General features: G+C 35.4%; 1 protein-coding gene and 1 long non-coding RNA gene across 2 annotated transcripts; one reads left to right on the top strand and one right to left on the bottom strand.

Annotated features, from left to right (window-relative positions):
- The first annotated feature begins 13 nt into the window (after positions 1-13).
- On the top strand, positions 14-1443 carry LOC122536449. The gene is made up of 2 exons (XM_043668828.1): positions 14-887; positions 1250-1443. The coding sequence occupies exons 1-2, from the start codon at positions 416-418 to the stop codon at positions 1441-1443; spliced, it is 666 nt and encodes a 221-aa protein (XP_043524763.1). The 5' UTR covers positions 14-415.
- Positions 1444-20887: 19444 nt separating this feature from the next.
- Positions 20888-22342, bottom strand: LOC122536438. Its single transcript, XR_006308401.1, has 2 exons — positions 22242-22342; positions 20888-20979 (listed from the first exon to the last, which is right to left on the bottom strand). It is a non-coding gene; the product is annotated as an uncharacterized LOC122536438 (long non-coding RNA).
- Between the last annotated feature and the right edge of the window lie 340 nt (positions 22343-22682).

The raw sequence follows: 22682 nt of genomic DNA, 5'->3' as shown, positions 1-22682 counted from the left end.
TCGTATGGCCTGGGATGAATAAAGATATTTTACATTGGGCAAAAGGTTGTGTAAGCTGTCAAAGAAATAAGATAAGCACACATCAAAAATCCACCGAAACATATTGTTGTTCCAGAGCGTTTTCAACATGTTCATATTGATATTGTAGGACCGTTACCAACAATTAACGATTACAGGGACTGTTTGACTATGATCGATCGATTTTCCAGATGGCCTGAGGTGATTCCGTTAAAAGATATAAACGCGGATACCGTTGCAACAGGGTTTTATGCCACTTGGATTTCGAGATTCGATGCTCCAGCAACTATTACTACAGATCGCGGTTCACAATTTGAATCTCAACTACTTAATTCATTAACAAAACTAATTGGATACAGACATATCCACTACAGCGTATCACCCAGCATCCAATGGAATGATAGAACGTTGGCATAGATCCTTGAAAGCGGCAATTCGTTGTCACGAAAATAAAAATTGGCTAGAAGTACTTCCAACAGTTATGCTTGGTTTGAGAAATAGTTACAAAGAAGATTTACAAGCAACCGCGGCTGAAATGTTATATGGTACACCTCTCAGATTACCTGGAGAATTTTTCGTTGAAACTAATACAAATTTTAACATTACTAAATTTAAAGATCATATGCAAACTATACGTCCAAGACCAACTAGACATCATTCTAGACGATCATATTTTATATTTTTCGTACGAGTTGATCATGTTAAACAACCTTTGGAACAACCTTATGAAGGTCCGTATCGGGTACTTAAGCACATATTAGATAATTTATTCCTTATAGATTATAAAGGTAAAGAAACTACTATATCGACAGAAAGATTGAAACCAGCGTATATAGAATTACATGAAGAGAAACAACATCAAACATATAGTAATTATAGTAGTTATTTTGGTCTCAAGATTTAAATGAAAATAACCAGTGTTCTAAACACATTTTTAATAGATTCAATATTAGTGATATCATCCCATTGGCAAACGGTGTTTACAAGTTAAGTAATAAGAATCAAATTATTTTCATATTATTTCATATACCATTACCATCAAAGGAAACAAATTTATTGTAGTACCTCCAAATAAGAAACATAATATAACGCTTTTATTGAAAATGCTAAGATTTGTATTTGACAATAACGAGATTCGATTACTAGACGAGATAAGATAATAGACTTGAATCTCGGACTCGCGACGAGATAACAAACATATTTCAAGAGAATCACGATAATAAACTCTCAGGACACTACGGATTCAATAAAACCTATTTTAAAATTAAAGAACGTTATTGGGGCACAAAGAAAAAAGATATAAGGTCTTATGTTAGGGCTTGCTCTTCGTGTCAGATCAATAAAACAAACTTTAAATCTACCAAGCAGCCAATGGAGATTACTACCATAGCAGATCAACCGAAAAATTCGAAAAATTGTCTTTAGATGTAGTCGGACCGTTACCTTTAACTGAAAACGACAATAAATTAATTTTAACGATGCAAAACGATCTATCCCAAATTCCACGGAGAGCATCATTCCGAGTCATTCAGAGTTCATTCTGGCATTTGTCACTAAACTTTTATGTATAACTGACAACGGCATATAGATCAAGTTAAGTGAAAATCGCGAGTGAAAATTCAAGTTAGCAGTCGGGTAACGTCAAACGGCAGAACGTCATTATTGGACGAACAGACAACGCCCAAGGGCAAATTCCAAGTAAATTTCAGATTTTTAAATTAGACAATTAATACCAACAACTGGAACCAACAGCAAGAGGAAATCACCCAGTTCAGGGTACATGAACAACAAAGTATCCTTAAATCAAGCCTGCGAAATTGCGGAAAAACCAATTGCATGGACAGGAAAACGAAAATTGAAGGAAGAAAAAATCCTAGCCACCCGTAAACGGTTAGCGTCGCTCTCAGATTCAACACCTGTGACCAAGATCAACAAAATTGAAGGTATGGATATTATAAACCCTGACATTCACACAAAAAACAGGTTTAACATTTTCGCTGACTGTTTAATAACGGAAACAGAAAATGAGAAAACCCACACCAAACCACAAACGGAAAACACCATAGAACGCGAAAACACTACAGCCAATACAAATCTACCCAACACCAAACACTCAAACTTAAAACCACCACCAATATACATACACGGAAACATTGATCATATCAAGCTATTGGACGCATTAAAAAATAAATACAAAAACACTTTCCAAGTTAAATTCATCTCGAACAAATTAAAAATAATGTTCAATAATGTAAACGACTTCAACGAATTCACAGAAATATGCAAAAAAGAAAACCTAGAATTCCACAATCAGCTCAGAAAAAACAACTTCAGTAGTTCTAAAAGAATTAATTAGGCTTCCAATAAACAGAATATGTGAAAGTATAGGAAACCAGGGCTTAAAACCAGTTTCATGCACAGAAATACCGACACATACAAAGTACCCAATCTATCAATTCACATTTATGCTAGGAACAACCCTACCACAAATAAACCACATTAGATACATAGAACACATGAAAATATACTGGGAAAAATATGAAACCCCCAAAACCAACAGTGCAATGTTTCCGCCTGTCGAGCGCACGGCCACACTTCCGCCAACTGCAATAAAAAACCAGTATGCGTCAAGTGTGCCGGAGCTCACGACATAAAGAACTGCACCAAAACTAGAGATACACTAGCAACATGTGCAAATTGGAGACCATCCCGCCAACTTCTCCAAATGCCTTGCCCTCCTAGCTTTTCTAAACAAAAAAAATCTATTCTCTAACAAACCCCAGCTCCGTCAAAAACAATCCATACCTACCTACACCCAATACCACCAATTCCCTAATCTACCCCCTACCAATACATCCTATACTTTTCCCACCACACAGCCGATACACAAAATCAAACCAGATCTCACCTATGCAAAAGCACTATCTCCACAAAATCCCTTTCAAAACTTCCCAACACATGAACAGAGACTAAACCGCAACTTCACAGAAAACATTAAACAAGTCCAATCCTCAGATCTAAACTTATTCCTAAAAATCATCACTCTCATACAAAAACACTATATTAAATGCAACAACAACCTAGATAGCGTTAAGGCAACCATATTAATCGTTAAAGAACTCGAAGATGACTCATAAAAAGTTCCTAAATCTCATTTTATGGAAATTTTTGGTACGCCACCAGCGTAAAGAACAAAATCGCAAAACTACAAAACTTCCTAGATACACAAAACACGAACATAGCAATAGTTACTGAAACTTGACTTACACCTTCAGACAAAATCGGATTTAGAAATTACAACATACACAGAAAAGAGGGAATCCTCACAATTTCAAATAAACCAAGAGGAGGCGTATCAATCGCAATCTATAAAATATCCCTGTTGAAGATACTCCGCAATCCATCATTTCTAACATAGATATAATAAAAATAAAACTTAAAATCACTCTTACTCACGATCGGCGCCGCATACGCCCCTCCCAAAACTAAAATAACAAAAACAGACCTAGACCACATCATTCCTCTACGTGAAGCAGAACATTTCATCATTGGTGGTAACTTTAATGCAAAACACCCAATACGGAACAACCTAAACAGAAACGCAAATGGATCAAAAATCAAAAACCATTCAGACCTAAAAAAAACTACCAAATCATACATAGCCCGACGTACCAAATTGCACACCAACCAATGTAGATATTTTTCTTTTCAACATACCATACTCCTATAACTGCAGAACACAACAATTGACGACCTATCCTCAAATCGTCTACCCGTGGAACTATCTGTACAACTGTACAGCCAGACAAAAAACAGAACACATAGACTGGACAATATACAGCAAACTCTGCAACAAAATTAACATAAACTCACTTCTAACAAACGAAAAGCAAATAGACTTAGAAATCAAAACTCTCACACAGCACATACATAAAGCATACAAAACAGTAACACAAACAATTTCGACGCAAAACAGAACCCCAATCACAGAACCACTCCTACTAAACACAATAAAAAAACGAAACAAAATGCGAAGAAAATTTCAAAAAAAAACAGAAAATCCTACATACAAGTTACACAAAAACATCCTCACAAACGCTACCCGAGAGATAATAACTCACACAGAAAACAAGACATGGCAACAGAAATTATCCAATATTAAACATACAAATCACACCCTTTGGCGCACATATAAAATCACCGGAGGCTCCAAAACCATAATTCCTGTTCTACAAGACGCTACACAAAACTCCACCCTCTTCACGGACGAGGAAAAGACGAAAGGCCTTGCACGCAACTTTCAAGATATACACACGACCGCATTCAAACAATGCTCCTCAATAGACGAAATCGAACGCAAAATTACCTACATTAAATCAATTCGACCACTTCCTGCTTCACAACCATATTGTACCCTCGTCAAAATCAAAAACATAATTAAACACCTCTCTAACAACGAATCACCAGGACCAGACAAAATAACTGTAAGAGATAAAAGAGTAGCTAAGTATGACTGCAGTCATTGTCGGTAGTCTTCGGTATTCTTCGGTCACCGTCGAGCATGCATACATGTGAGAGGCGATGCGTGCCATATTCCTTTTTCCAAATGTAAAAATTAGAATCAAAGTTTTATAACTCAGTAAATGAATATATAAGTATGGAAGTAAGTGCTACAACCCAAAGAGGAACTCGCATCTCTACAGTGGAACAGTGAACGATCAAGAACGCAACATCCGATTGAAATTTCGATCACTTTGCTCTTTGCAACGAAACACCTCACTCCCAAAGACGGAAGAAATAACCTTCTGGCCTACGGCCAAGAGAAAGGCCACGGACACGATACTGAATACGATAAAAGTTAGAAGCCGAATATCCTCGCTATACAACTCAGGGCCAACATTTAAAGTTACCACAGGTATGGACACAACCAACACGAATATAACTACACACAACAGATTTAACATACTAGCCGAATATCTCTTCCCTGACACAGAACAAGTAGACGAAAACATGAACGACAACGTTGATAAACAAAACCAAATCATTTACCTCCCAACTCCCACCAATATCAAACCACCTCCAATCTACATACACGGACGAGTGAACCATGCTAAACTAGCCTTAAAACACAGATACAATGACAAATTCCACACAAAGTACACGTAAAATTAAAAATCATAGTCCAACATTTAGAAGACTACTCCGAATTTAAAGAGGCATGTATTAGAGATAACGTACAATTTCATACATACACAATGAAGAAGTTGACACACAAATCGAACGTCCCCAACAAAACATACACTCAGCTTTTCGGAAGGCAACCCACACAGTCGAGACCAATACTATACATGCCACCACAGACCAACGTCTACTAAACCTAATAAAGGACAGAAACAGAGAAGAAAATACCAAAAAACAGGAAACTTATTACACAAACTTCATCGTAACATACTAACCACTCTACAGAAAACAATCGGAAATCAGAAACAACACTTGACAAAACAAACTAAAAAAAACCCAGTAATCTCCAAAAAACCGACCACACATTATGGCAAACATACAAACTAACTGGAAGAAAAACCCAGTAATCCCCCCTCTCTCCGACCGACATACAGAAGAAACGTATTATACAGATACCGAAAATGTCGAAGCTTTTGCCAACACCTTCGCCGACATACACAATCACAAGCATTTCCAACCGTTTCTCCAATTGATGAAGAAATTAGCAAACACACACAAACAATAGACAACACAAAACTTCCAAACACTACCACCCAAAGCCAAATAACCATCTCCCCTCAATACATCAGAAACATAATAAAGGATCTCCCAAACTCCAAAGCCCAATCATCTTCACAGAGGAACTGAAGAATTTTCCTCCTAAAACAACTATGCAAATCAATATTACATCTTAAAATTATGTATCCTGCTCTCATACTTCCTCAACCCTTAGAAAATAGCAAAAATACTTCCTACCCCCAAACCCGGAAAATCCAAGACTGAAAAGACTAACTACTGATCCATTAGCCTACTCAGCATACTGAGCAAAATTTTCGAAAAAATCATTCACTCCCACCTCCTCAGACACCTAAATAAGAACAACATTCTCATACCTCAACAATTCAAGGAACATCACTCTTGCATACAAGAGTGACAGAATTTGCAACCCTGCAAGTAAAAAATTAACGTTTCCCTGTCCTTCCCTCTTTTTTCCTTTTCTTTTGTTAAATATTGTCATACGCGATAAAAAGTATTCAAAGCCAAAGAAAAGTATGATTCGATCGTCTTACTTTTTCCAACGGTAGAATTTCGTCGATGATATAATTCGATTGACAGCAAAATTCGATAGTATTAAATCCGCATAAAATGGAAGTTCATATTTTAAAGAAAGTGTAGCACAGTGACATTGTCTGCGTCCATCCATTACCGCAGTTCCCAATTTTTTAAATAAGACGATTACGCGCTTTCCTGATCGTTTTGCAAAATTACGAAGTGGGAGCAATTATATGATACCGCGTATAACTCTGTGATACTGTAAGCTATAATAAGGTAGAATTAGTTTGCAACGATCGTATAAAAGAAGAAGAAAAAAATAAATAAAAAATTCAGGAAAATGTTGGAAAAATGTTACTGTTACTGCGAAAATTCGCATGAACGCTTCGATTTTCCTTTAATAACGAGAGCGACAAATTCTTTCTTCGTTCAATAACGATGATAAAAACCAAACCGATTTTTCTTTCATTTTTGATCCAACCATAATTAGTTTTTGTTCCAAAGAATATCGAGTTCAGCTTCAAATTCTGAGATATTCTAAAAAATTGTTACATTTGACTTGAACAATTTGTACATCTAATACGTTTAATTTCTAAGATGTTTGTCCTATGCTTTTTCTTCTTAGGCCTTTTTCCTTTTTTGTTTTCTTTTCAAGCGAATACGGACGAAGGAAGGAAACAAAGAACGAAAAAAAAGATTAAACAAGAATGAGAGGACTAATTCGCAAAAATTGTTATATGTAAGTTATATGTAAGACTTAAAAAGTAGAATTTCCGACCGAATGTTAAAAATGTGGTGCTTATCGGAATGTTGGAACGGGCGAAGGTTCGTGAATTTTGTGCGAACCTTCGCGAAATTTTGTTCCAATATTTCGTTAATTGATTTATACTGACTAAAAACACTGGTGTTATTAGAGATTGATGAGATAATGTGATCTATTTATTACGGCGGCCTCGGACCGCGGAGGGAGCTTTGACGCGTTCTATCTTTTTATATGTATCGTAATATTTTCCACGTTGATTAAAAACATCTACACGATATTTGTTAAGTTTCTATTCAACTCGTAAAACGCTTAGTCGTACATATCTTATAGTTTATCTGCTTCAGCTCGATCCACTTTCATTCTATGATCACAATGTTCGCGCGACTATAAAGCTATATAAATATATATAAATATATTTATATATATATTTGAATATGTGCACACGTATACACTTGTGGAACTTAACAAAAACCGATACATCCAAGTGATCCTGTTAGAATCGAAAAAGTATTCGATTCAATATGGCACAACGCTCTCATATACAAACTCACAGCAATAGGAACACCGATGTCCCTCATCAAAATAATAAACAACTACCTCAGCAACAGAAAAATGTACGTTACCATAAAAGGTTCAAATTCCTCAATAAAAGAAATTAAAACAGGAATTCCACAGGGCTCAACACAACACATATAACAATGTACGCAAACGATATGACGATCTACACCTCCTCCTGGCGCGCAAGCCGCCACCAAGTTTGGGCAGCTGCAGCCAAAACGCACTTACTAAAATCACAACGCATCCAAAATAAACTACTAAAAATCATATTAAACATGCCGCGGGACACAGATGACCCAGAAAATTACAGAGGGATTAGCCTCCTTTGCACGGCATATAAAATATACACAGCGATTTTGAACGAAAGACTAAGGAAGGAACCGGAAACAAAAAGAATACCACCGGAATCACAGGCAGGCTTCAGGCAGCACAGAGGAACCATAGACAACGGATGCATACTACAACACACCGTGGAAAGGGAAACATGAGAAAAAGAGAGGGAAAGTGTATGCCATGTTCGTTGACTTGAAGGCTGCGTTCGATACAGTCCAAAGAGAAAAATTATGGAGGGATATGGAAAAGAGCCGTATAGAAAAAGGTCTAATAGAGAGAGTAAAGGAAATACATGAGGAAACGAGAAATATAGTAAAGGTAAATGAAAAAGAATCAGAGGAGTTCTGGACGGGAGTCGGGCTGAGGCAGGGGTGTCCTCTAAGTTCGACACTGTTCATAATATACGTAGCAAAGATGGAAAAGGAACTAGGCACAGGTTGGAAGTGGAGTTGCGGTAGGAAAAGAAAGGTTTTACTCCTTAGCATACGCGGACGACGTGGTCTTACTCGCAACCAAGGAGGAGGACCTAAAAAATATGATGAAAAGGTTAGGGAAGTATTTATACAGGAAAGGCTTGGCGCTGAACGTAGACAAGTCCAAGATAATGACATTTGGAAAAGGACGGATGAAAACGAAGAATCAGGAATGGAAATGGAAAGGGCAGAAACTAGAAATAGTCAAGAAGTTTATTAATTATCTGGGAATAGTCTTACAAAGGAATGGAAACATGATTAGGCATATAGAGGAGAGGGCCAGGAGAGCGAGGATAGTATTGAATCAGGTATGGGGGATAGGGAAACGCAAACTTAAACAAGATTGAACGCAAAATTAAACAAGATGAGGATGTATATGTGGGATAGCCTAATAACGGAAATACTACTGTACTAGAACTGTGGGGATTCCAAGAAAGGGCAGAAGTTGAGAGGCTCCAGACAAAGTACATAAAATGGATACTAGGCCTGGACATACGAACCCCAGAATACATAGTCCTGGAAGAGACGAAGAGGGAGAAAATAAGGGTGAGGGCCCTAAGCTTTGAAGAGGAGGTAAGGGAGAGTATAGGCCGGATCCTAGTAAAGGAATGTCTAAAGGAATGTCTAAAGGAAAAGGAAGAGGAAAGACAGAAGACAAAGAGCATGGAATTATATTAAGGCTCGGGAGTAATACAACAGCGTGGAGAAACAACAAACAGAATCTAGTCGCATTATGCGACGCTGAAATAATAGCCGTGTGAGACGGAATGCAAATGTTAAAATGAGTGTATAGCTTATTGGATGGGAATGAGAGTGCGTGATGAGAAGAATATCATATTAGAAGCCGACAGATAGCAATAGATTGGGTTAAAAGTGACAAGGTAACAAATAGAACCAAACATATAAATAGAAAATACCATTTTATTAAACAAGAGACAGCGGACAACAATATAATAATAAAACATGTTAGGTCCGAAGACTTGATATCAGACTTATTAACAAAATCGTAGACAGAAAGAGAAGACAATCAAACACTGTAATGTACTTGGATTATATTATTCCTGTGAACCAACATACAGGGGGGTTTGTAAGAAACAATAGAGTAGCTAAGTATAACTGCACGTCAGTCATTGCCGGTAGTCTTTGGTATTCTTCGGTCGCCGTCGAGCTTGTATACATGTGGAAGTTGTAATATGATGTAGGATAGAGGCGATGCGTGCCATATTCCTTTTTCCAAATGTAAAAGTTAGAACCAAAGTTTTATAACTCAATAAATGAATATATACGTATGGACGTAAGTGCTACAACCCAAAGAATCGATTGATTAACAATAATAACTACACAACTTAAAAAGCTCCCCAACAAAACAATAGTCCAACTACATTACACATACAAAGCTTGCTTCCAAATAGCCTATTTCCCTACACTATGGAAAACATCCAAAGTTATTCCAATACCTAAACCTGGGAAACCCAAAGCCAACATAACAAGATTATAGACCAATTAGCCCCCTTGACATCCTTAATAAAATAAAAATACCTAAAGAAAAATACCTTAAAGAAAAATACTAGAAATAATCATCCGACACCACATACAAAAGACCTGATAATTCCACAACAATTTGGTTTCCGCCAAAATCATTCATCAATACAGCAGCCCCAATGAGTCACAGAACACATAGTTATTGAAAAAAGTAAAAAATCGAACAACTCATCAACTGATTCTCCTGGACCTCAACAAAGCCTTTATTTCGGTATGGCACAATGCACTAGTAATAAAACTACACAATATCAAACTCTCCATAAACATAGTAAACATCATAATAAATTACCTAAAAAACAGAAAATTCTATGTCTCCATAAATGGAACTAAATCCAACTGCAAAGAAATCGCAGCAGGAGTATCCCAAGGATCTATTCTCGGACCACTACTTTTCACACATAAATGACCTACCACAAACTCACACAGCAATTTTCGCCGACGACACTGCAATTTATGCATCCTCCTGGAGTCTAACACAAGCTACAAAATATATTCAAAAACACATAGACCAACTAGACAAATACAGACTGGAAACTAAAAATAAATCCAAATAAAATACAAGTCATCATATTTACCACAAAAAAAACCGACGCTCACAGCCATCAAAATCGTAAATCAAGACATTTCCTGGTCCCAAACTGTCAAATATCTCGGAATTATCCTTGATTCGAACGCAAGGAATAGGCGGCGCAATTTCGTGACAACCTAATTGGTCAAAACGCAAAAACGATTTAGCCAATTAGGGATGTCCGAGACGGGGACCGAGTTTTCCTCGGTGCGAAAAAGTTCCGAAGACTGGAGATGTAAGAGAACAAGTCGAGAGAACAAGTCGAACAGCCATCGAGTCAAAGATAAGAACACGACGGAAATTCGAGGCCGTCTTTGAGTGCGTATAAACTCCGCGATACGCCGCGAAGTTCCGCGTCTATTGTGACTTTACAAATAAGATATTTGTCCAAATCATTTATCCTGCACTACCCGCGACGAACATCCCCAAAATACTATTTATCATAATATGGTTAAATTGTTGCCATTGCTGTGGTTGCCTAAGATTTCTGAGGCGGATATTCTATTTTATAAAGAATCCACATAACAGCGATACCATGCCTCCAATCATCAAGAATTTCGTCAATTACAACTTCAACTCTGATATACACTCAGAACACAACAATCATAGCCAAAAGCCCGTGCCCTACAATCAAAATCAAAACATCACTCAAGCGACATACACAATTTACGAAAAAGAGGAAACAGAAATTATTCAATCAGCAAGAACCCGGTGGAGAACCCGGACAAGCAGAAGTACTACACCATTATAATTCATGTCTTTTCGAATTGTATCGATTTTTCACCCACTTACAGCCATCTGACAAAAAAAAGTATCGAACAAAAGTTGAACGGTACAGGGTGTAGGTGTCAATAAAAAAAATTTCGAAAACTGTTTTCATAGCTAAATCAAGGTCATTTTGGATTAAACAAATAGGAACACATTTCACATTTCCACTACTGTAAATGGAGTAACATGTTAATAAAAATATCATGTAATATGTGTTTGAATTCGTTTCGATATTCTCTACAACGGTGAAAAAAAAATTATGTGTTCCTATTTGTTTAATCCAAAGTGACCTTGATTTAGCTATGAAAACAAATAGTTTCCGAAATTTCTTTTACTGACACCTATTGTACACTTTGTACCGTTCAATTTTTGTTCTAAACTTTTTTTTGTCAGATGGCTAAATAGTTGAAAAATCGTGCGTCGCGTTACACCCTGTATATACAATATGTATAGATAGGACATGTATTTATATGACTATTTTTCATTGTTTTTAGGCGTACAATTAGCTCCCGAAGTGGGTCCCACATATTATGAAACACCTTATATATATACACTCCTGGACAAAAATATAGCACACGTTTGCTATCTTTTAGTTCTAGATAAAAAAAAATTCCCTAAATTTTACAAATGGTACGTAAACATTGTCTCAAGGTAATATATTGTATAGTGACAAACTGGATCTACGTTGTCCGCACTTATATTTATTAACAATAATCGTGTAGCAGAGGTCAGCGAAATGATAGCACACTTGACTTTTCATTCGAATTTCTCGTTTCGAGTCATACAGACATAGTTTTGTGTGCGTATTCAGTTTTGGTAGAATTTCCAGCAGTGAACAAAATAGGACGTGGCAAGAGATTAAGCAAAGAAAAAATACAAGTAATCTTGAAATTAAGAAAAGAAAAGTTCAAAAATTTCAAAAATTGCGAAAACTGTACAGAGTTGTAAAGTTATTTACAATTTACTAAAAGACGGCAATAATATGGTACACGAAAGGGCAATAAACGACCGCTCGCAATTTCTGATAGAGAAAAACATACTGTTTTCTAACCGCTGCATCTAACTCATTTTTCACATCACGCTCAAATTGCACAAAAAGCTTGTTGAAATTGCTCAAAAAACTGGAGTTGAAACTAATCCGAGAAATGTTCGTCGTATTCTCCAAATGTGTGACAATATTATACGACGAAAATTAAAACGAAAACCTGCTTTGACAACGAGACATAAGGAGCTCGTGTCAGTTTTGCAAAACGACACATACATTGGGAAAAGAAATGGCGGCGAATTATATTCACAGATGAAAAGAGATTCAACCTTGAAAAGAAAAGAGATGGTCCAGATGGTTTTGACTATTATTATCATCATGTACAAAAAGAAGAATTGTCAAAAGTGTGTGGAGAGGGAGGAGAGAGTATAATGATTTGGGTAGGCATTGGCTACAATGGAAAATCCGAAATCGTCTTTATTAACAGCCGAATGAATGTCAACACTTATCGTAATTTAATACGAGAACAATTAACAAGTGTGCGGTACACATTGCTGGTAGCAGTTTCATATTTCAGCAAGATAATGCCGCAGTCCATACAGCTAAAGTACATATACAGCTATAGTAAAAGATTATTTTTCATCAGAAAATATTTCGCTTCTTGACTGGCCAGCGTGTTCACGGGAGTTAAATATAATCAAGAACTGTTGAGATCAGCTAGCTCGAGCGGTGTGCAAGGAAAACAGACAATTTCAAAATATTAATGAGTTAAAACAGTGTCTTAATAATGAATGGAGTAAATTGTCACAAAATTATATTCGTAAATTGTTCAATTCTTTGCCAAAAAAAAATGATCGAAGTCATTGAAAATAAGGAAGGTCCTACACACTACTGAGAAATAAAGTATTTGTTTCAATTTATGTCATTTTCATTACATATATGTTTAATTTTTGTTAAATAAATTCTTCATCCATTAACATGTGCTATTATTTCGTCGACCTCCGCTACGAGATTTTTGTTCATAAATACAAGTACGGACAGCGCGGGACTTTAGTACAGTGCATTAACTTCTTGCGCTGAAATGACATGCCACGCGCATTCATTAACCGAGAGCAGCATTCGTCTAGTTACCTGCGATTCGTATTCGGCATTCGCATTCAAGTGCAGTGAACTGACGCATTGGACATCTGGAAGATAGCTCTGCGATAGTCTTCAAAGAATTCTCTCTCGTGCCTAAGAAGTCGGGAGAAAAGAGGGATTATAAAGTCACAGTAATGCAGGTAGTGCTAATCTAGGTAAGGCGATTCAAACGAGAAAGAGCGGAGAAGAGTTGGGAACGAGAATTCGAAAAAAGAACGTGGGGCCAGATATAAAGAAGGCGAGAATATTCAAGAGGAGAAAGTAGAGGTTAGAAAAAAAGGGGTAGAAAGATATGGCGACAAGAGCGACATCAAGTAGGAATAAGGGGACGAAGGAGAAATTTGTACAGTCTAAGGATAGACAGAAAGGAGAGACATCATGTGAGAGCGGAGACGAAAGGAAATCGGTAAAGAAGGAAATAAAGAATGATTTGGAAGGAGGATTGAAAAAAAATGTTTCAAGAATTCTTAAGAGAAATAGAGAAGCTGAAAAATGAAATGAGCGAAGAAAGGAAAATATGGAGAGAAGAATGGGATACAGGAAGAAGGACAGGAAAGAGAGGGAAGAATGGAAAATGGAAAGAATGCAGCTGGAGAGAAGAATGAAAGAGATGGAGGAAAGAGAGGAGAGGAGAGAGAGGAGAGGAGAGAATAATAAACAAGCTGGAGGAGAGAGGAGAGGAGAGAGAGAGGAGAGGAGAGAGAGAGAAAGTAGAAGTAACATAGTGATAAAAGGGGCAAAATGGAAAGAGGCAGAAGCGCAGGAAGTAAAGAAATTTCTAAAAGAAAACTTGAAATTAGATGTAGAAGTTGAAGATCATGGAAAGTAAGAAAGGACAAAGGAATAGAAACGGTAGCGGTGAAATTAAAAGAGCGAATGAGCAAAAAGCAAATAATGACTAGGAAGAAAAACTTGAAAACAGAAATATACATAAATGATGACCTAACACGAAAAGAAAGAGAAATACAAGAGAAATTAAGGAAACTGGCAGGTGAGAAGAGAAGAGAAGGAAAAAAGACTACAGTAGGATATAAGAAAATAGGAATAGACAAAATGGTATATTTGGAATGAAAGAAAAGCCCTATAAGAAGTGACTGAGAAGGACAAGTACTGACGGAGGGAAGAGGAAAAAGAGGGAGTCGGAGTCCTATTCTGGAACGTGGCTGGCGTGGAGAAGAAAGAAGCAGGCTTCTGGGAGTATATTGAAAGATTCGACTACGTAGGGTTAACGGAAACATGGATGGAAGAAAAAAAATGAAATAACTGGAGGAGCAGATTACCTAGAGAATATAGATGGGAGTACCAACCGGCACAGAAAGAAACGGAAGGGCAAACGGAGGAATACTAGTAGGGATGAGAAGAGAGATAATTAGGGGAAGTCAAGAAGTATACCACGTAAAAGGAACGATAGGAACGAAAATAACAATGGAGAATGATACATGGATTGTTTGGACGATATATAATCAAGAGAAATTAGCAAAATTGCTAAAACAAATAGAAATAATACAAGAAGGAGAGAGAAACATGTTGTTAGGAGGAGAATGCAAGAACTGGGGAGAAAGGAGGAATCTATGAGAGTGAACATAAGAAAAGAAGATCAAAGGACAAGATATGCGACAGAGATTGAAATAATGACTGGCATATTCTAAATGGAAACGTGGAAGGAGATGAGAAGAGAGAATATACGTTCATACGTAGTACTGGTCAGTCGGTGATAGATTACGCAATAGTAGACGCTGAAGGATAAAGTAAGAGAATTTATTGTGGACGAGAGAGTAGAGTCGGATCATATGCCGATATACTGCAAACTGGAATACAAGATACCAAGGGGAGGAAGAAGGTCAACAAAGGAAACAAGATGGTTGGTAAAATGGAACGAAGAAAGCATAAAGAGATATGAGTAAGTGACAAGGAAAAGAGTATATGCAGAAACTTCCATGGAAGGCAGATGGAAAGAAATAAAGAAAACGATAGAGGGAATGACCAAAGTAAAGAGAAAGGCGGGAGAGATGTTGAAAAACGAAAACTGGTGGAATAAAGAATGTGGCAGGAAGAAGAGGGAAGTCAGAAAGTTGCTCAAGAAATGGAAGGAGGGAAAGGAGGTGAAAGAGAAATATCTGAGGGAAAGGAGGGAGTTCCGATAAATAATATGTGAAAGAAAGCAAAAGGAGAAGGCCAAAAGCGAACTGAAAGAGATCAGAAAAGCTAAGACAGAGAAGGAAATATGGAGATATATTAAAAAAGGGAGGAAACAAAGGACACCAACAGGTGAAGCAATCGGACTGAAGGAATGGCGGAGATACTTTATGGAACTCCTAAACGGTACAGACAGAAAGAGAGAAAACAAGTGGAAGAAGGTGGTAGAAAACAAAGAAGAAACACCCGTACAGAACATATCAAGGGAGGAGATAGAAAAAAAACAGATAAGGAAATTGAAGAAAGGAAAAGCGTCGGGAGAGGATAACATCCAAAACGAGGCATGGATACATATGCAAGGGGAGACAAAAGAAAAAACATATAATACTGGCTAGAGCAAGATATATTATTTTGGGCTAAAGGAACAGAGAAAGAATGTCCGCTATGTAAAGAAGAGGAAGGAACGTTCGAGCACTGGAGACAATGCAGGGAATTGGGAGAAACCGGTCTCAACATGGAAAGGTTCCTAGCAGAAGAGGGTGATGTGGAAGCGTTGGCCTGGCTCAAAAAAATTAAGAAGGAAAAAAAGAGAAAAAGTAACAGAAATCTAAATATAGAGACACAACTAAGGTAAAGTACTAAATTAAAGTATAGTACCAAAGAGAAATATATTAAGTTTAGAGGCAGTGTGCAAATATCATTCTCTATTAGTCTAATTAGTCTATGTATAGTATAAAGTTAGGTTAAAGCATGCAATACTAGATGTAAGGGAAAAATAATAAGGGAAAACTTGACAACCAAGGGAATTAAAACGGAAAACAAAATGTAAAGAATAATGTAAGGCACTGAGGTCTATTTCTAGGCCGAAAGGCTGAAATAAAGATCATTCATTCTGAAGTACGGACAGCGTAGATCTAGTTTGTCACTATGTAATATATTACCGTGAGACAATATTTACGTACCATTTGTAAAATTTAGGGAATTTTTTTTATCCTTGAGAACTAAATGATAGCACACGTGTGCTATATTTTTGTCCAGGAGTGTATATTATTTGTAAAAATATTTTACTTTTATATCCATATTTGTAATTTGAAACGTATATCATAATTTTAAGTCTAAACACTACTGAAGATTCTTTCTCGTGTTATCATCTTCACTCTTCAGGGGAAAGGTGTTGGATGACCAACCTGGCCTAACAATATTGAATCAGTGCAAATACTGAGTTAGTAACAGTCCACATAAAAGTGAATAATTAGTCATAAGCAAGATCCAGTAGTTGGTCATCTATGATCTTTCCCCTTCCACTTGAAGACGATGATATGACCCAAAATATATAAGGACATGCTTGGAAGAAGCAAAGAGATTATTTTCCTCAAAATCGACAAAAGATGTTGTACACGACCACTATTGCAATATTGAATAAACCTCTTCAGAATTATAAGTGCGTTCATTCCATTACGCGAAATCCAATATTACTTCCTTAGTTTTACTACCATAATAGTAAAACTAAATAAAATAGTTGTATTACGACCGTAGAATAAATGCAAAATTAATGTCTCGATTAGTGTCTGGAAACTTCGAATAATGACCTGATTTATATAATACGATTGGTAACTTACTCTATTTTTTGAAAAGAAAATCCAGCAAGAGGAGGTAAGGTTGTAATGAGCCTTGCTGACTCGTTAGAACTACAGAACATGTGGCATTCTCTCAGACAAAGTTCTCGAAAATATTTAAAAACACGCTCTAAGCGGAATTGACAAATAGTATTAATGATCTGCCTTCATCGGAGTGCCAAAATCTTCGAAGCCGATGGAAAAGGGAAACAAAGAAGTCTTTCCTAATTTTTCAATGACTCAAGACAGTAGAAAATTCGTCCGATATTGGTGAAAAACAGTTTTCTTACCAGGAAGAAATCGTCTGTAGTCCGAGAATAGAACATACATATAATAATAGTCTTGTGTATATTAATAAACTAGTGCATCGCGCGAGAATAGTTAGAATTCTTTTCAAAATTCATTGCAAGTGGATAAAGCAGAAGAAAGAGCAACTTTCTCAACGTGTTGAAAAACAGGAAAAAAACTGATTTGATAATATTGTCAGGACATAATTTGTGGCAATGCTCAGTTTATAACAAAGAAACTAAAGACAAACAAAAAGTACGACCGACGTTCGTTTAGTCTCTAAAGTTATCGAGACGATTTGGCGTGTATTGTACCGAGGATGTGAACGAAGAGAGAATAAATATGTGTGAGAATATATTATGAAGTGTGGAATATCCGATCGGTCTTTGTTCTGAAGCAATCGGCTCCAATTTGTTCTTCGAATGGTACAGATCAAACGGCGAACGAGAATGAATATCGATACAATATTCAATAAACACCATCTCTGACATTCTGTTTCCAAATGAAACACCGGATGCAAAACCATGACAGGCCATCGATAATTAATGTTATAAAAGAGGATAAGAGTTCAGTTAGTTCAGTTCTACTCCTTGTGTCAAAGAGACAGATCAAGATCCGCGTAGTAGTCAGTTCAGTCTCGTTCAAGTTCGTTCCAATTCTTCTATTTCCACATATTAGTTCTCAGTGAATTTAGTGTTAGTGTTAAGTTTGTGTGAATATCAGTTAAGCATTCATATGTATGTATGTATGTATGTGTACATATACAGTAAGGAGCAAAACCAATGAATAAAATTTTCATGAAATGAAGTACAATAAAATGAAAATGAGTGTTATTAACTATTTCGACATTCTTTGAGGAAGCTTACACTATTTTCTAATATTCGAAATACATTTGTTCTTGGCTGCAGTAATAAAAATACATAGAATCAGTTTAGCATCGCAAAACACTAGCAATATATACACTAATGGAATAAATGTAAACAGTGGTTCTCTGTTTACATTGAGAGTTGTCATGCAATAATAGACTCATTGTTAGTTTATAAGCGTTAGTTAACTTGTAAAGACGCTACTTAAATATTAGAAATAATGAAATCATTGCACGAAATATCTCAAAAAGAATTATTTCTCTTTTACTAAGATGGTTTGTCGACGCGTAAAGTGGTTAAAATGTGTACTGTAAGTCAATCTACTCTACTGCGATTACAAAACACTGTGAAGACGTGATAACTCCAATGGGAGGGCGGCCAGGAGTCTTAACTGGTCAAGATGAATGAAGAATTGTGCGTTATATTACAAGTCATGAGACAGAATCGGCAACTATAGCTGCTAAATGTTTATTAAGAGATACAGGAATCGAAGTTAGTAAGTGGACAATGAGGAGACCCCTTAAGAAAGTTAATTTCAGTGCTTACGAGAAAAAGAAAAAACCAACGCTGTCGCAGAATTCGGATTACAAGGTCGCGTTGCACGCAAGAAATCGCTTATAAGCCAAAAAAATCGTAAAGCAAGATTAGCTTTCGCCACTTCTGAACAAGAGATCAATGGTCCAGGGTAATATTTACAGACGAATCCAAATTCAATTGTTTTAAGTCGGATGGAAGAATACTTACATAAGACGAAGAATAAGTGAGTGCATAAGATCGACAATTAAAGAAAGAGGGAGTTCTGTTATGGTCTGAGTTGGAATGACTATAAACAGTCCTGGTCCAATTTGCCGTATAAATGGCATTATGAATCAGCATCAATATGTTGATATCATGGACAAAAATTTAATACTCTTTGCTGAAGAAAACTTACCAGAGGACTGGATATTTCAAGCAGACAATGAGCCTAAACACACGTCTAAGAAGGCTACACGATTTTTGGAGAAACATAATGTCAACCTCATGCGTTGGCCAGCACAATCACCCGATTTGAACCTCATTGAACATCTCTGGAATTAGAGAAGGAAATTAGAATGGAAATTCTGTAGAGAAGGAAATTAAAATGATAAAACCTTCCAATTTAAATAATTTGTACACTGTAATCGAAAATGCATGGAAAAACGTTTCATCCGACCGACGTGATCACACTTATTAATTCTATGCCTCGTCGCTATATGTGGTGAGGTGATGATAAAAAATAAAGGTGGTCTAATAAAATATTCATTACTAGTTATCAATATGTATAAGTAAGGAAATTTATATTTAAAAAATACAACAAGTTACTTTTTGGAACAAAATTAGTGTTTCCTTATTTAACTGCTCGTCCAATATTCCTTGTTTTCAACAATGCATTTATTTTTGTTAAAAATCAAACAATGTTAATTATACAAACTATACTCATAAATGAAATTAAGGAATCGTATTTTCAACATGTGCAAACATAATAGGAGAAATATTAGTATTGTACATTATGACAGTATTATTATAATATATTATACAGTATTATTAGTATTTACATTATTATATATTAGTATTATACATTAAGATACTGCATTAAATGAAAAGTACTTTTTCCTTATTTATATGCTCGTCACTGTTACAAATGTATTACAAATTCTCAATAAGATTATTGTTTACATGTCCTGACCTACGGCCTAAACAAGACCTACTCATTAGTCTAACGTCTAATAGATATTTCGTCGTATAATACGCATTCTCTTTATGATTTCACTTTTGTGTTTGCAATTAACATGTACACATTTTCTCAATTATGCAATATGCATCTTGTGTATGATGAAGTGCGATGTAATGAACGTGCTGCAGCAAGAATGTACGCGAAAATGTTTCCAAAACGTCAACATCCAGGCGGTAAGAATTTCGGCAATATCGATCGGCGATTAAGAGAATTTGGAAGTTTCAAGGAATATCATCACAATGGAAGAAATCAGATTAATTTAAATAAAGAAAAAGAAATTTTGCAAATTGACAAATAATCCAACTAGTAGTGTTCGACGGATAAGTGCCATTTGTGATCAGTCTAAATCAACAGTTTAGAATGTGTTAAATAGAAACCGATTATATCCATTTCATTATCAAAAAGAACAAGAATTACATTTTAATGACGGACCAAATCGAGTAACATTTTGCCAATGAATGTTACAGAAACGATTACTCAATCCAGAATTTCTGTCCATAATATTATTTACCGATGAAGCTTCGTTTACGCGACATGGAATATTTAATTTCCACAATAGTCACATGTGGAGCGATGAAAATTCGCATGTTAGGCAAACTTCGCATGTACAACATCAATTTTCTACAAATGTTTGGGCGGGGATTATAGGCGACAATAGGTCCTTATAGGATCATGCAGACTAATAACTCGACCTTATTTACAATTTTTGCAAAATAATCTTCACAACATGTTGCATGATGTCTCATTGAAAACACGCTATCAAATGTGGTTTCAACATTGTGCCCCGCCACATTTTGGACGGTATGTACGTGAATTTCTTAATAGACAATTCCCTCAACGTTGGATCGGTCGCGGCGGATCAGATGGCCTCTTAGGTTACCTCAGCTAAAGTCTCTCGACTTCTCGATTTACGGGATCATGCAAAAGAGATGGTTTATAAAAATACGATACAGATACAGAAGATCAACTTTGGGAATGTATTCAAAATGCATTTACTATTATTTTTAATATAAATGGAATATTTGAAAGAGTTCAACAATCACTGATTCGACGAATGGAAGCCTGCATTCTTGCAGAAGGAGGAATTTTCGAACATTTCTTATAAAATCGCAATAAATCATAAATATATTTAAAAACTTATATCTTTTCAATGAAGCATTTTCGGACATAAGTTTATATAAACTTTTATCATCTATTTGACCTCAGTAACACGCAGTCTACGTTTGATCCCAACCTTTTTGGACACTATGTATATATACACTGCACGGTTCGCTTATGTAGTCGAGCACGTGCACGGTTGGACAAGATCAGTCTCAAAATAATTTTCGCAATTGTTTTATGGGCCTAACGATACCCATAAATCCCTCATATTACGCTTATCATTTTAAAACAATTAGTTTTTATATAAAAACAATTAGTAGTTTCTTAAGACTTTCAAAAACTTCTCCAGTTTTACAACTAATATAAATGATTTCAATCATTATACAACAAATATTTATAAAATTATAATGATATTAGCGAACTAACTATTATATACTAACTAATAGAACAATTGAACAATTTGAACTACTGTGATAATGAATAATTGAACTATTTGAACAAAACATTCTACATTCTAGAACAACTTATAACTTTTTTGTTTCCACTGATAACAAAATTAATAGTATTACTAATATTAATAACAAAATTTGTAACTGATCAATATGAATATGAAAATTCATGTAGTCACGACCAATAAAACAAATTATACAAATCATACAGTCATAAAAAACTATATTATTGACTAAGACTGGCAACAAGTCATTTATAATGTATAACACATTAAAACAAATTAATTTCAAAGTACACAATTATGGAGAATGTTCTATTCATTTTTAATTATATTATTACATGTTTTTTGTTTCATTTTTCTTAACATACATAACTTATATTATAAATATATCATGACTATATTCGTTGTACATCAAAACAATAAAATTTTCTCGTTTAATTTTTCAGTATACAATGGATATATTCATAATATATTTATAAATTATGTAAACAATACATTTCTGAGACATGTGATTATTTTATTACAAAATACAAAAGATTATATATTTATAAAATATTTATTTCTGAATTTTTCATTAAAATATTACTACGTGTTATTTGTTTTACTTACCTATGCCATCAAATGCAATGGTTGAATAAGGTTTAATGCAGTCAATTATAAGTTCATTCTATTGTAGTGCGCTGTATCCATTTGCTGAAAAATACAAAATAAATGTAACTAATTGTAAGTCCACTTATAAATTAATAAAATTTACACAGCAAGTAAGTGCACTTGAAATACTAAAAACAGGATATTTCATAATTGCAATAAATATATAAAAACCATTTATTATCTTTCTTTTAAATAATTAAAATGATTATTATAAAATTGATATTTTTTATATTTATCCTCATCATTAACATACTTCTGACATACTTCATTAAATTTAGCAAAAATTAGTAACTGATAATTTATGTATAAAATATATCAAGATAAGTTATATTATTTATATATAAAAATATTAAATAATTATATACACTATTTGAGTTTGTAATGTAACATCTAATTATT

Source organism: Frieseomelitta varia, unplaced genomic scaffold, assembly GCF_011392965.1.
Source record: "Frieseomelitta varia isolate USP_RPSP 00005682 unplaced genomic scaffold, Fvar_1.2 scaffold_155, whole genome shotgun sequence".
In the NCBI taxonomy this organism is placed as follows: domain Eukaryota; kingdom Metazoa; phylum Arthropoda; class Insecta; order Hymenoptera; family Apidae; genus Frieseomelitta; species Frieseomelitta varia.
Note: the sequence above shows the minus strand (reverse complement) of the source record. Positions and strands in the feature narration are given on the sequence as shown.

Bases quoted from the DNA above. Each gene is read 5' to 3' on its own strand.
- LOC122536449 (XM_043668828.1), top strand. From the start codon at position 416: ATGATAGAACGTTGGCATAGATCCTTGAAAGCGGCAATTCGTTGTCAC. The intron at 888-1,249 runs GTAATTATAGTA...ATAAACTCTCAG, and splicing joins GAAACAACATCAAACATATA to GACACTACGGATTCAATAAA.